At 39.5% G+C, this 13,951-nt stretch overlaps 1 protein-coding gene across 2 annotated transcripts in view; it reads right to left on the bottom strand.

The window, feature by feature from the left end:
- TXNRD3 (thioredoxin reductase 3) overlaps positions 1–13,951 on the bottom strand; it is a 61,039-nt gene that overhangs the window by 16,316 nt on the left and 30,772 nt on the right. For both annotated transcript variants that reach the window (XM_036078528.2, XM_036078530.2), the window contains 3 exons: positions 6,154–6,230; positions 5,403–5,559; positions 1,467–1,574 (listed from right to left, as the gene is read on the bottom strand). In XM_036078528.2, the coding sequence (XP_035934421.1) occupies positions 1,467–1,574; positions 5,403–5,559; positions 6,154–6,230 (342 nt within the window). The remainder of the gene's footprint in view (positions 1–1,466; positions 1,575–5,402; positions 5,560–6,153; positions 6,231–13,951) is intronic.

The raw sequence follows: 13,951 nt of genomic DNA on the forward strand, positions 1-13,951 counted from the left end.
ATAATAAATCAAATTTCTGGTCCTGTCAAACACAACAAACAAATCACTACATAAATATATAGGAAATGGTTAGTTGATCTGCAGTGAAGCTTAGGAAAAAGACCTAAAGTAACCCCACAAACCTAGGGAGCTTTTTTCCTATAAAGATATTCCCATGTCTGGGGTATAGCCTTCTACATGCTTCCTCTCATGTGCCTGCCTTTCTATCTTAATTTCTCGTTAATTTCAAAAGTTTTAGAACTAAGTGTTAAATCCATAATTGTTACCATCAATTTTCCAAGACTCAAGTAAAAAGTTCACCACTGCAGGAAAAAAACGGCTCATTATTACAAAGAGTTAATTATAAACATTGATCAAGTAATGTCCTCTAAAACATACATTTCTCATTGAAAACAACCATCTAAAATAACATTATAAAGTTTTAATCACTCATTTTCCCAATATCAGAGATATAAATAAGAGCTTCAGTTAGTCATCAGGCCATTTAACTAATGCTGTGATTTCAACGAATTGCCATGACTTCAAGGGAGAGGAATGAAATTTCAAATCTTTTCTGTTGAAAACATCAAGTACTAATAATCCTCCAACTCTTTTTAATTCTCCCTATCCCTCCTATGTTGGAATGGTGTGCAGAAAAAAAGCCACTCAAACTACCCATCAAATTACACTGTAAGAAAATATTTGTAAGTTTGTTATGATTTGATGGGGCAGGGGTGAAGGGGAGGTGGAAATAAATGTATGCCAAGGAGATCGTTTTGGGAATCTGACAGCTTACAGCCCACAACAGGCTGACAACCCTGGGAACTGCCCACCCTCCCCACCCTGAGCGCATCCACAACACAGATGCCCCATGTTGATGGGACAGGAACCTGACTCCGGCCATGCTGAATGGAAGTGGGTGGATGGCTGATCCAACTCAGACCAATCAGGTGTCCTCTTCCATAATTCAGAACTGAGACTGAGAAACAGTGAGTCCTCCTAAGACCAGAACTATTGAATAAACTTGTTTGTAGAAGAAAGGGCACATTTTGGCTGCTATGTGCATTCCAGAGGCAAAGAAAGTCTGCATGCAGAAACAAGAACAAGTTGCACGCCCACATGAGTTGAGATGGTGTTGCAGTTCCTGGTTCTCTTCCCTTCCTAAGGCCTTGCATGTATATACTCCTGCATTCCACAAAGTCTTATAATAACATGTGCTTTCTTGTATAAGCTACTCAAATAGACATTTGTCACTTATAACTCGAAAGTCCTAATGCATACATCTTTTGTCCCCCTTTCCCCAACTGTATTATTATTATTAGCTAGAGAAATAAGGTTTAAATTACTTAATTTCTGATTTTCCTAAAATAGGAATATGATTTCCTACACTCTAATCATTACAGTAACTTGCAAAACAAAAAGTGACTGCGAAGTCAGTTGATTCAAAGAGAAATTCTGAAAAAGTAAACAGTAAAACACAATTTTACCTCGAGATTCTCTTTTTTATACACTTCAATAGCTTTCTCTTCAGACAATCCACAGCAGCCATATTCCAAAGGAGCAAACACTGTAGTTGGAACATTAACATAATCACACTGAAAGATAAACAAATTACATCTGCTTATTTTGTGACACTTTTCACAGCAAAAATCTACATTACATACATTTCTAAGAGGAAAATAAATAAGTCTGGTTCAATGTGACTGATTCTTCCATTTCACCACTTCAGGGAATTTGTAGTTACACTCAAAGTAGGGGGTGAGCCCAACTCCAGAGCAGAGACCACACCCTGGCCAGTGGCCCACAAATGGGACTGGCTTTCCCAGAGCCCCAACCTTGCACTCTAAAATGTTTCATTTCCATCCCCCTGATTCCGGACCCCGCTCCCCCTGAAGCACCTCTACCAGGTGACCAAGAATCACGCCATTTCATTGGAAGCTGAGGCCACCCTTGGCCATTCACATAACTGCCACAGAGGAGATGAGCAAAGAAGCAGTTTAACAGTGTAGGAATGGGTGAATGCCCTGGACCATCAAGGGGAGATGGCATAAGTGTAGCGGGGCAGCTAACATGGGGACCAGGATCTCATAAGTCCTGTGGTTCCGACAGAATCCCCATAGAGCCCTTGTGAGACTGAGGCAGAGCGTGAGTGGACATCGCGGGGAGACTGCAGACTCTGAGCTCTACATGCCTCTTCCAGCAGCTCTATGCACCTGCCTGTGGGAAAGAGAATGTGAGCGCCAGTGGCATCCCTCCCTGGAAGAGAGTGTCTTTGTGACAGCATGGAGAACTGGAACACACTGGTGCAAGCACCATTAGAACCGTGCATGGAGAGAAAGCAGTGTGCAGGAGCAGAGAAAGGGTGGAGGGTACAACCAGAGATGAAGGTCACCAGGCCTGCCCATCAGTAGCCCCTCAAGGGGCGACACTGCCCATAGCACTACATGTCCCCCCAACCCTGCCAACAGGTTGTAGGTGATTAGGTCAAGGGTGACCTCTAACCCAAAGAAAGCTAATGTGTAAGCTGGCCAGAAATCTATGTAGAAAAAGGTGAGCTACGTCAATCAAATTCTTTCTTTTGCAGGAAGATGAGCTAGAAGCAAAGGAAGAATCCCCCAGTGGTAGTGGGACAGGAAGAAATGCACCTGTGGAGCTATAGCCAAGTAAGGCTACTGGAAGAGCACCCTGTGAAACCCCCACCTGTGTGCCGGGGCCCCAGAGCAGCTGTGACCCCAGCCCCAGTTCTAGCTCCGAATGCAGTGTGGCCCAGCCCTAGCATGGAGCTTGTTCTAAGTCAGTGTTTCAACTTACTAATTCACAGGATCCTTGTAAAAAACCCCTCAGTCTGCCTAGTGTGCATAAGTTTCTACTTTTTGTTACCCCAAACGAAAACAAATCAAAGCACCGCCAGGTATCCCCACATCAATGAGGTGGATTATGTATAATGTACATCAGCCTAGAATCTTTAACTTAGATGCTCTAATACCACTTCACATTTGCAAACCTGCAAATCATGGGTAAGCCAAGCATTTTTTTTTTTCCAACATGGCTAGAAAAAAAAAAACCACATAACCATAGGGATAATCTTAGTATTTTCTGACTTCTGTTAGGCCCGCAAATACATATCAATCCATTTACAGTTGACCCTTAAACAATGTGGGGGTTGGAGTGCTGACCCCCCATGCAGTCAAAAATCCACATATAACTTTTGAACCCCTCCCCCCCAAAAAACTTAATAGCCTACCTTTTGACTGGAAGCCTTACCAATATTGTAAACAGTTGATTAACACATATTTTTATGTTATATATATTGTATATTATATTCTCACAATAAAGTAAGCTAGAGAAAAGAAAATGTTACTAAGAAAATCATGAGAGAATACATTTACAGCACTCTATCATGTTTACTGAAAAGAATCCACATGTAAGTGGACCCACAGTTCAAACCCACGATGTTCAAGGGTCAGCTGTACTGACCAGCAGCTGACCCTGGGTCCCATGGCTTACAGGGAAAGCCTCATTCTCAAAGGATGCCTCTATCTCCCATTTCCTATCAATTAAGAATAATCAACAGGAAATTCCTCAATGCTCCTCCCTTTCATCTAAAACACTTTCTCCACATCTTAAACCATCTCCTCCACCTGAACTTGACTTAATCTTGCCCTTCTTGCCTTCCTTCTAGTCCTGTACCTTTAATTAAGCTCTTTCTTTCTTCATACCCTAAACACACTGCTGCATCTTCAGATCTCTCCACCCGACGGCCACCTTAACTTCTTAAAGCATTTGGCAACTACTCTGCCTCCATACACCCCAAAATGCTAACTGCATTGCCACACTGTAATATTCAGCATCCTGGGCCCCACCCACTGATGCCCGCAGAGCTGCATCCTCGTTGCCCCCATGCAGCAATGCCTCCATACGTTCAAGGTCTTCCTTCATGACCTCAAGAGGCACCTGAGGTGATATAATAAGCAGAACACAGCATCCTTTGTGAAGAAGACATACTCAAAACATTTCATCTGACCCTAATCATGCAAAACAATCAGAGAAATTCAGAATAGGAGACATTCTACAAGGAAAGTAGTCTGGACTCATCAAAAATCAAAGTCACGAAAAACAAAACAAGCAGGTAAATAAAGACAGGGGGACCATTTCAGATTAAAAGAGACTTAAGAGTCAGAAGAGCTAAACATACCACATGAATCAAACACATGCATGTGCATACACTTAATGGAAATCTCAACAGTATCACATTTTTGTCCAATCTCTTAGATAGAATAATGAAACTGTGGTTATGGAAGAAGATGCTTGTTCTCAGGAGATGCATGTTGAAGTATATAGGGGCCAATGTCATTGACCTGCCACTTACCTCAAAAAGCTCTGGAAAAAAAATGCACGCACTGTATACATACATATTCAGAAAAGGAGAGAGAGGCAAATGGCAAAATATTAATAACTGGGGAATGTGGATGAAAGGGTAATATGGGTGATTATTCCTATTCTTCCTGTGGTTTGACATCTTTCTAAACAGAAAGATGGAGGATGTAAAGGTCTTCAACAGTTCCCACTGCCTAGAGAAGTCCATTCCAATTCTTTATTGTGGCATAAAAGATTTTTGATGAGCTGGCACCAAATGAATTTTGTAGCCTCATTCCCAGTTGTATTCCTCTATCCCCAAGTGTTCTGCCCGCACACACCCCGAATGCTCTAAGTATTATAGAAGGGACAATTCTTTGTGTAGGACAAAACATTCAGCTTTCCTCACCCCTACCCAGGCCCTTCATCCGCCTACACTTCCACACGTCCACAGTGCTCTCATGGAGTAGAGCACGACGTCCCCAGCTGGGAACTCTAACAGACTACTCACAGTCCTGCTGAGCTTGGTGCTTGCATCTGCATTATCTACTTACCAGAAAAGCCCTGTGCTACCTCAGTTTTGAATTACTCATCCTACAAAGCCTGTCCCACATCTTTGATTGAAGACAATGAAAAGTGCAGGAGATGGTAGAAATCATCACCTTCACACTTGGCAGAGGTAAAACTGAGGCACAGAGTCAGTGAAACAACCTCCCCAGGTTCACACACCAGCAGGCATGAAGCCAGGGCCAGTGACTGCCCATCTGGGATGCCTTTACCAGCCCAATAAGTTACAACTAACTGCCCCTTGTCTTACATTACTCATGATCCTCCACTCTCCTGGGAAGCCCCTTGGCACTGGAACCATGCCAATCCTTTGTATATCACCTAGCATGACATCCTGCACACAGGAGACACTCAAACGATATTTGTTGAAAATTATTACTAAATACTAATTTATCTGTGATGAACCCTTTACTTGCAAAACAAGTACACAAGTATTCTTTGTAATGATTTTTTTAATCACAATTTTGATCTAGATATCATCTCAAAAGCAGGAAACTCACCTTTTCCAAATGGCCAGCAAAAAGTCTGCGAGCCAGCAGCTTGCCTGCCTGTATGGCAACGGGTGTGAGCTCAAGTTTACCCTCCAGAATATCCCCGACAGCATAAACATAGGGCACATTGGTCTGTTCCACATCGTTTACTGGTATTTTGCCACTCCTATTGGATTTTGGAAAGGAAACAAATACATTATGACTCATTCTGTACTGCTGGATGACTAACACCAACTTTTCCAAGAGAAAATGACTAAATACATAGAGCAAAGACCTCCCTCTAAGAAGAGAGGCACCTCAGGTCATCAATGTCTATAAGATCAATGGCTCGAATCATAAGGGTTTCTCTAGCTCCAAAAAAAACACCTTTCTGGTTGGTGAAACCATACTCATTTTTTGGATGCCAAGGATAGGTCCAGATTTCCCCCAGAGTCACACTTAGAGCTTTGAAATTTTTCTCCTTGCCTGACCAACAACATAAAAATTAATTCTAAATCAGAAAGTGGGTGAGGACATTTCCACAGTTTATTTTTTTAAATCACTGTTTAATGTATCAGTTCTTTAAGGCACACACTAAAGAGTTACTGATTCATTAATGAAAAAAACTGATTAATACAGAGCTGGCACAGTACTTCTTGTGAAATAAACTTACAGCATTAAAATTTTGCATCTTAGTAATTAACTGAGAATTTCCAAGAGGTGATCTGTAGAAACATTTTGCTTTGTGCAGCAACAGTGCAATGATCCCACGTGTACTTACTTCTCATTGATTTTGACACCAATCTTCTCCAAACCTATTTTCCTTGTGCAGGAGTCACGACCAATTGCTAACAAAACCTATATTTAGAGTGAGATCCAAAACACAAATTGTCAATGTCAGGAATGAAAGAAGGAACATCACTACAGATCCTTTAGACATTAAAAGGACAATAACAGAATACTATGAATACCCTATGCCAATAAAGTTGACAGCTTAAATGAAATATTCCTTGAAAGACAGTTTACTAAGTCACACACATGCAAATATTCCTGAATAACTCTATGTTATGTGCTAAATTATGTCCCTGCACCAAATTCACATGTTAAAGTCCTAAGCCCCAGTGCCTCAGAATGTAATGTATTTGGAGACAGGGCCATTAAAAAGGATAATTAATCATGACCAACTGGGGTTTGTCTCCAAAATACAAACTTGGTTCAATATGCAAAAATCAATCAATGTAGTTAATCATATTAACCAAATAATGGAGAAAACAATTTAATCATTAACCAATAGATACGGGGAAAGAATTTGACAAAATTTAATATCATTTGAGGATTTTAATTTTAATTTAGTCCTCAGCAGATTAAGAATAAAAGAAAACTTCCCCAACCTGTTAAAAGGCATTGGTAAAAAAAAAAAAAAATCTACAGCTTACATCCTAGTAATGATGAAAGACTGAATGTTTCACCTCTCAGGTAGGAGCAAGATGAGGATGCCCACTCTCAAGCAATTTCTATTCAATGTTGTACTGGAGGACTTAACCAGTGCAACAAGGCAAGAGAAAGAAATAAAAGTCAGGCAGACTGGAAAGAAGAACAAAACTGACTTTATATGTGGACGTTAACCCCAAGAATCTACAGTAAGGTCAACATACTAAAATCATTTGTATTTCTATATACTACCAACTAAACATTGAAAATTTTTAAATTTAAAATACCATTTTAAAATAGCTTAAAAACATGAAATATTTAGAGACAAATTTAGCAAAACACACAAGAGACCTCTAGAGCAAAATGATAAAATATTGTGGAGAGAAACTAAAGAACAAATAGATAAATGGAAAGATCTATGAAGTTCACACACTGGAAAACTTAATATTGTTAAGATGGTCAGTTCTTCAAAACTGGTCTATATAATCAATATAATTCCAATAAAAAACTCAACAGGAAGAGGGGGCGGAGCAAGATGGCAGAGGAGTAGGAGACCTGGATTTCGTCTGGTCTCAGGAATTCAGCTGGATAGGGATCAAACCATTCTGAACACCTACAAACTCAACAGGAGATCGAAGAAAAGAATAGCAACAACTCTCTGAACAGAAAAGCGACCACTTTCTGGAAGGTCTTTTCTGATTTGTTTAAAGTATATTTTCTGGAGACGTTGTTACCCTGTTAGCATTTTGTTCTCTCATTAATCTGTTCTCCTCTGGACAAAATGACAAGACGGAAAAAATCACCTCAACAAAAGAACAAGAGGTAGTACCGACTGCCAGGGACCTACTCAATACGGACATTAGTACGATGTCGGATCTAGAGTTCAGAATCATCACTTTAAAGATACTAGCTGGGTTTGAAAAAAGCATGGAAGTTATTAGAGAAACGCTTTCTGGAGAAATAAAAGAACTAAAATCTAACCAAGTCGAAATCAAAAAGGCTATTAATGAGGTGCAATCAAATATGGGGGCACTAACTGCTAGGATAAATGAGGCAGAAGAGAGAATCAGTGATATAGAAGACCAAATGATGGAAAATAAAGAAGCTGAGACAAAGAGAGATAAACAACTACTGGATCACGAGGGCAGAATTCGAGAGATAAGTGATACCATAAGATGAAACAACATTAGAATAATTGGGATCCCAGAAGAAGAAGAAAAAGAGAGAGGGGCAGAAGGTGTATTGGAGCAAATTATAGCAGAGAATTTCCCTAAGTTGGGGAAGGAAACAGGCATCAAAATCCAGGAAGCACAGAGAACCCCTCTCAAAATCAATAAAAATAGGTCAACACCCCGACATCTAATAGTAAAACTTACGAGTCTCAGAGACAAAGAGAAAATCCTGAAAGCAGCTCAGGACAAGAGACCTGTAACCTACAATGGTAGAAACATTAGATTGTCAACAGACCTATCCACAGAGACCTGGCAGGCCAGAAAGGACTGGCAGGATATATTCAGAGTGCTAAATGAGAAAAATATGCAGCCAAGAATACTATATCCAGCTAGACTGTCATTGAAAATAGAAGGAGAGATAAAAAGCTTCCAGGACAAACAAAAACTAAAGGAATTTGCAAACACAAAACCAGTCCTACCAGAAATATTGAAAGGGGTCCTCTAAGCAAAGAGAGAGCCTGAAAGGAACACAGACAATATACAGTAACAGTCACCTTACAGGCAATACAATGGAACTAAATTCATATCTTTCAATAGTTACCCTGAATGTAAATGGGCTAAATGCCCTAATCAAAAGACAAAGGCTATCAGATTGGATTAAAAAACAAGACCCATTGATATGCTGTCTGCAAGAGACTCATTTTAGACCCAAAGACACCCCCAGATTGAAAGTGAGGGGGTGGAAAACCATTTACCATGCTAATGGACACCAAAAGAAAGCTGGGGTGGCAATCCTTATGTCAGACAAATTAGATTTTAAACCAAAGACTGTAATAAGAGATGAGGGACACTATATCCTACTTAAAGGGTCTAACCAACAAGAAGATCTAACAATTCTAAATATCTATGCCCCTAACATGGGAGCAGCCAATTATATAAGGCAATTAATAACAAAAGCAAAGAAACACATTGACAATAATACAATAATAGTGGGGGACTTTAACACACCCCTCACTGAAATGGACAGATCATCTAAGCAAAAGATCAACAAGGAAATAAAGACTTTAAATGACACACTGGACCAAATGGACTTCACAGACATATTCAGAACATTCCATCCCAAAGCAACGGAATACACATTCTTCTCTAGTGCCCATGGAACATTATCCAGAATCGATCACATCCTAGGTCACAAATCAGGTCTCAACTGGTACCAAAAGATTGGGATCATTCCCTGCCTATTTTCAGACCACAATGCGTTGAAACTAGAACTCAATTACAAGAGGAAAGTCGGAAAGAACTCAAATACATGGAGGCTAAAGAGCATCCTACTAAAGAATGAATGGGTCAACCAGGAAATTAAAGAAGAATTAAAAAAATTCATGGAAACCAATGAAAATGAAAACACAACTATTCAAAATCTTTGGGATGCAGCAAAGGCAGTCCTAAGAGGAAAGTATATAGCAATACAAGCCTTTCTCAAGAAACAAGAAAGGTCTCAAGTACACAACCTAACCCTACACCTAAAGGAGCTGGAGAAAGAACAGCAAATAAAGCCTAAACCCAGCAGGAGAAGAGAAATAATAAAGATCAGAGCAGAAATCAATGAAATAGAAACCAAAAGAACAGTAGAACAGATCAACGAAACTAGGAGCTGGTTCTTTGAAAGAATTAACAACATTGATAAACCCCTGGCCAGACTTATCAAAAAGAAAAGAGAAATGACCCAAATCAACAAAATCATGAATGAAAGAGGAGAGATCACAACCAACATCAAAGAAATAAAAACAATTATAAGAACATATTATGAGCAACTCTATGCCAGCAAATTAGATAACCTGGAAGAAATGGATGCATTCCTAGAGATGTATCAACTACCAAAACTGAACCAGGAAGAAATAGAAAACCTGAACAGACCCATAACCACTAAGGAAATTGAAGCAGTCATCAAAAATCTCCCAACAAACAAAAGCCCAGGGCCACGTGGCTTCCCAGGGGAATTCTAACAAACATTTAAAGAAGAATTAATACCTATTCTTCTGAAACTGTTCCAAAAAATAGAAATGGAAGGAAAGCTTCCAAACTCGTTTTATGAAGCCACCATTACCTTGATCCCAAAACCAGACAAAGACCCCATCAAAAAGGAGAATTACAGACCAATATCCCTGATGAACATGGATGCAAAAATTCTCACCAAAATACTAGTCAATAGGATCCAACAGTACATTAAAAGGATTATTCACCACGACCAAGTGGGATTTATCCCTGGGCTGCAAGGTTGGTTCAACATCTGCAAATCAATCAACGTGATACAATACATTAACAAAAGAAAGAATAAGAATCATACGATCCTCTCAATAGATGCAGAAAAAGCATATGACAAAGTACAGCATTCTTTCTTGATCAAAACTCTTCAGAGTATATGGAGAGAGGGTACATACCTCAATATCATAAAAGTGATCTATGAAAAACCTACAGCGAATATCATTCTCAATGGGGGAAAAACTGAGAGCTTTCCCCCTAAGGTCGGGAACATGGCAGGGATGTCCACTATCACACTGCTATTCAACATAGTATTAGAAGTCCTAGCCACAGCAATCAGACAACAAAAAGAAATCAAAGGCATCCAAATCGGCAAGGAAGAAGTGAAACTCTCACTCTTTGCAGATGATATGATACTTTATGTGGAAAACCCAAAAGACTCCACCCCAAAACTGCTAGAACTCATACAGGAATTCAGTCAAGTGGCAGGATATAAAATCAATGCACAGAAATCAGTGGCATTCCTATACACCAACAACAAGACAGAAGAAAGAGAAATTAAGGAGTCGATCCCATTTACAATTGCACCCAAAACCATAAGATACCTAGGAATAAATCTAACCAAAGAGGCAAAGGATCTATACTCAGAAAACTATAAAATACTCATGAAAGAAATTGAGGAAGACACAAAGAAATGGAGAAACGTTCCATGCTCATGGATTGGAAGAACAAATATTGTGAAGATGTCAATGCTACCTAGAGCAATCTACACATTCAATGCAATCCCCATCAAAATACCATCCACTTTTTTCAAAGAAATGGAACAAATAATCCTAAAATTTGTATGGAACCAGAAAAGACCCCGAATAGCCAGAGGAATGTTGAAAAAGAAAAGCAAAGCTGGCGGCATCACAATTCCGGACTTCCAGCTCTATTACAAAGCTGTCATCATCAAGACAGTATGGTACTGGCACAAAAACAGACACATAGATCAATGGAACAGAATAGAGAGCCCAGAAATGGACCCTCAACTCTATGGTCAACTAATCTTTGACATAGCAGGAAAGAATGTCCAATGGAAAAAAGACAGTCTCTTCAACAAATGGTGTTGGGAAAATTGGACAGCTACATGCAGAAGAATGAAACTGGACCATTTCCTTACACCACACACAAAAATAGACTCCAAATGGATGAAAGACCTCAATGTGAGACAGGAGTCCATCAAAATCCTAAAGGAGAACACAGGCAGCAACCTCTTCGACCTCAGCCGCAGCAACTTCTTCCTAGAAACATCTCCAAAGGCAAGGGAAGCAAGGGCAAAAATGAACTATTGGGACTTCATCAAGACAAAAAGCTTTTGCAAAGCAAAGGAAACAGTCAACAAAACCAAAAGACAACCGACAGAATGGGAGAAGATATTTGCAAATGACATATCAGATAAAGGGCTAGTATCCAAAATCTATAAAGAACTTATCAAACTCAACACCCAAAGAACAAAGAATCCAATCAAGAAATGGTCAGAAGACGTGAACAGACATTTTTCCAAAGAAGACATCCAAATGGCCAACAGACACACGAAAAAGTGCTCGACATCGCTCGGCATCAGGGAAATCCAAATCAAAACCTCAATGAGATACCACCTCACACCAGTCAGAATGGCTAAAATTAACAAGTCAGGAAATGACAGATGTTGGCGGGGATGCGGAGAAAGGGGAACCCTCCTACACTGTTGGTGGGAATGCAAGCTGGTGCAGCCACTCTGGAAAACAGTATGGAGGTTCCTCAAAAAGTTGAAAATAGAGCTACCATACGATCCAGCAATTGCACTACTGGGTATTTACCCCAAATATACAAATGTAGGGATGCGAAGGGGTACGTGCATCCTGATGTTTACAGCAACAATGTCCACAGTAGCCAAACTGTGGAAAGAGCCAAGATGTCCATCGACAGATGAATGGATAAAGAAGATGTGGTATATATACACAATGGAATATTATGCAGCCATCAAAAGGAATGAGATCTTGCCATTTGCAATGACATGGCTGGAACTGGAGGGTATTATGCTGAGCGAAATAAGTCAAACAGAGAAAGACATGTATCATATGACCTCATTGATATGAGGAATTCTTAATCTCAGGAAACAAACAGGGTTGCTGGAGTGGGGGTGGGGTGGGAGGGATGGGGTGACTGGGTGATAGACACTGGGGAGGGTATGTGCTCTGGTAAGCGCTGTGAATTGTGCAAGACTGTTGAATCTCAGATCGGTACCTCTGAAACAAATAATGCAATATAAGTTAAGAAAAAAAAAAAAGAAGAAGATAGCAGGAGGGGAAGAATTAAGGGGGGGAAATCGGAGGGGTAGACGAACCATGAGAGACGATGGACTCTGAAAAACAAACTGAGGGTTCTAGAGGGGAGGGGGGCTGGTGGATGGGTTAGCCTGGTGATGGGTATTAAAGAGGGCACGTTCTGCATGGAGCACTGGGTGTTATGCACAAACAATGAATCATGGAACACTACATCTAAAACTAATGATGTAATGCATGGGGATTAACATAACAATAAAAAAATTTAGAAAAAAATCTCAACAGGATTTTTTTCTGGTAGAAATTGACAAGCTGCATTATATGGAAATGTAAAGGACCTAAACAAAACCGGAGGACTTACTCCACCGGTCTAAAATTTACTACAAAGCTTCAGTATTGAAAACAATGTGGTGAAAGGAGACAAATGGTCAATGAGATAAAGAAATGTAGAAACAGACCCACAGTTAAATGGTCAAATGATTTCAATAAAGGCACCAAAGCAACTCAGTGGAGAAAGGAAGTCTTTTCAACAAATGGTACTGGATACCCATACTGAAGAAAAAGAACCCATATTCCTACCTCATTGTATAAACAAAAATTAATTCAAGATGTATTACACACCTGAACATAAAAGATAAAATTATAAAGCTTCAAGAATAAAATTTAGGAGAATAGCTTCATGACCTTTGGGTAAAAGGATTCCTTAGAGCTCATAGAAAGCATTAACCATAAAGCAAAAAATTAATAAACTGGACTTCATAAAAATTTTAAAACTACTGTTCATCAAAAGATGCTATAAGAAATGATAGGCAAGTCACAAATGGGAAGAAAATATTCACAATATATCTACCTGAAAACAGAAGGTATCCAAGAGATGTACAAAACTCCCTCAATTCAAGAATAAAATTCAAATAACCGAATAGAAAAACATGGACCAAAGATTTGAACTGATACTTCATAATGGAAAATATAATAAATGGCCAGTGAACACATGAAAAGTTGCTCAACACCATTAGTCATCAGGAAGACGTAGATTAGAACCATAACAAGACACCACTACACATGCACTAGAATGCCTAAATGAAAAATCCAGACAAGCCCAAATGTTGAGGACATGGGACAACCAAAACTCCCATGTCAGCTGGTAGAAATATAAAGTGATTCATTCATATAGAAGCTGTTATACAGTTTCTCAAAAAGTTAAACATAGAAACCATCTTATGACCATTTAATTTCATTCCTAGGTATTTACCCATGAGAAATGAAAATATAAGTCCACAAGGGCTTACAGAAGAAATCTTCATAGCAGTTTTAGTCACAATAGCCCAAACCACAAACAGCCTAGGTGTTCATCCACAGGAAAATGAACAAACTGTGGTATACTCATACAATTTTATAATCATAGAAT

The sequence above is a fragment of the Halichoerus grypus genome, chromosome 1 (assembly GCF_964656455.1).
Source record: "Halichoerus grypus chromosome 1, mHalGry1.hap1.1, whole genome shotgun sequence".
In the NCBI taxonomy this organism is placed as follows: domain Eukaryota; kingdom Metazoa; phylum Chordata; class Mammalia; order Carnivora; family Phocidae; genus Halichoerus; species Halichoerus grypus.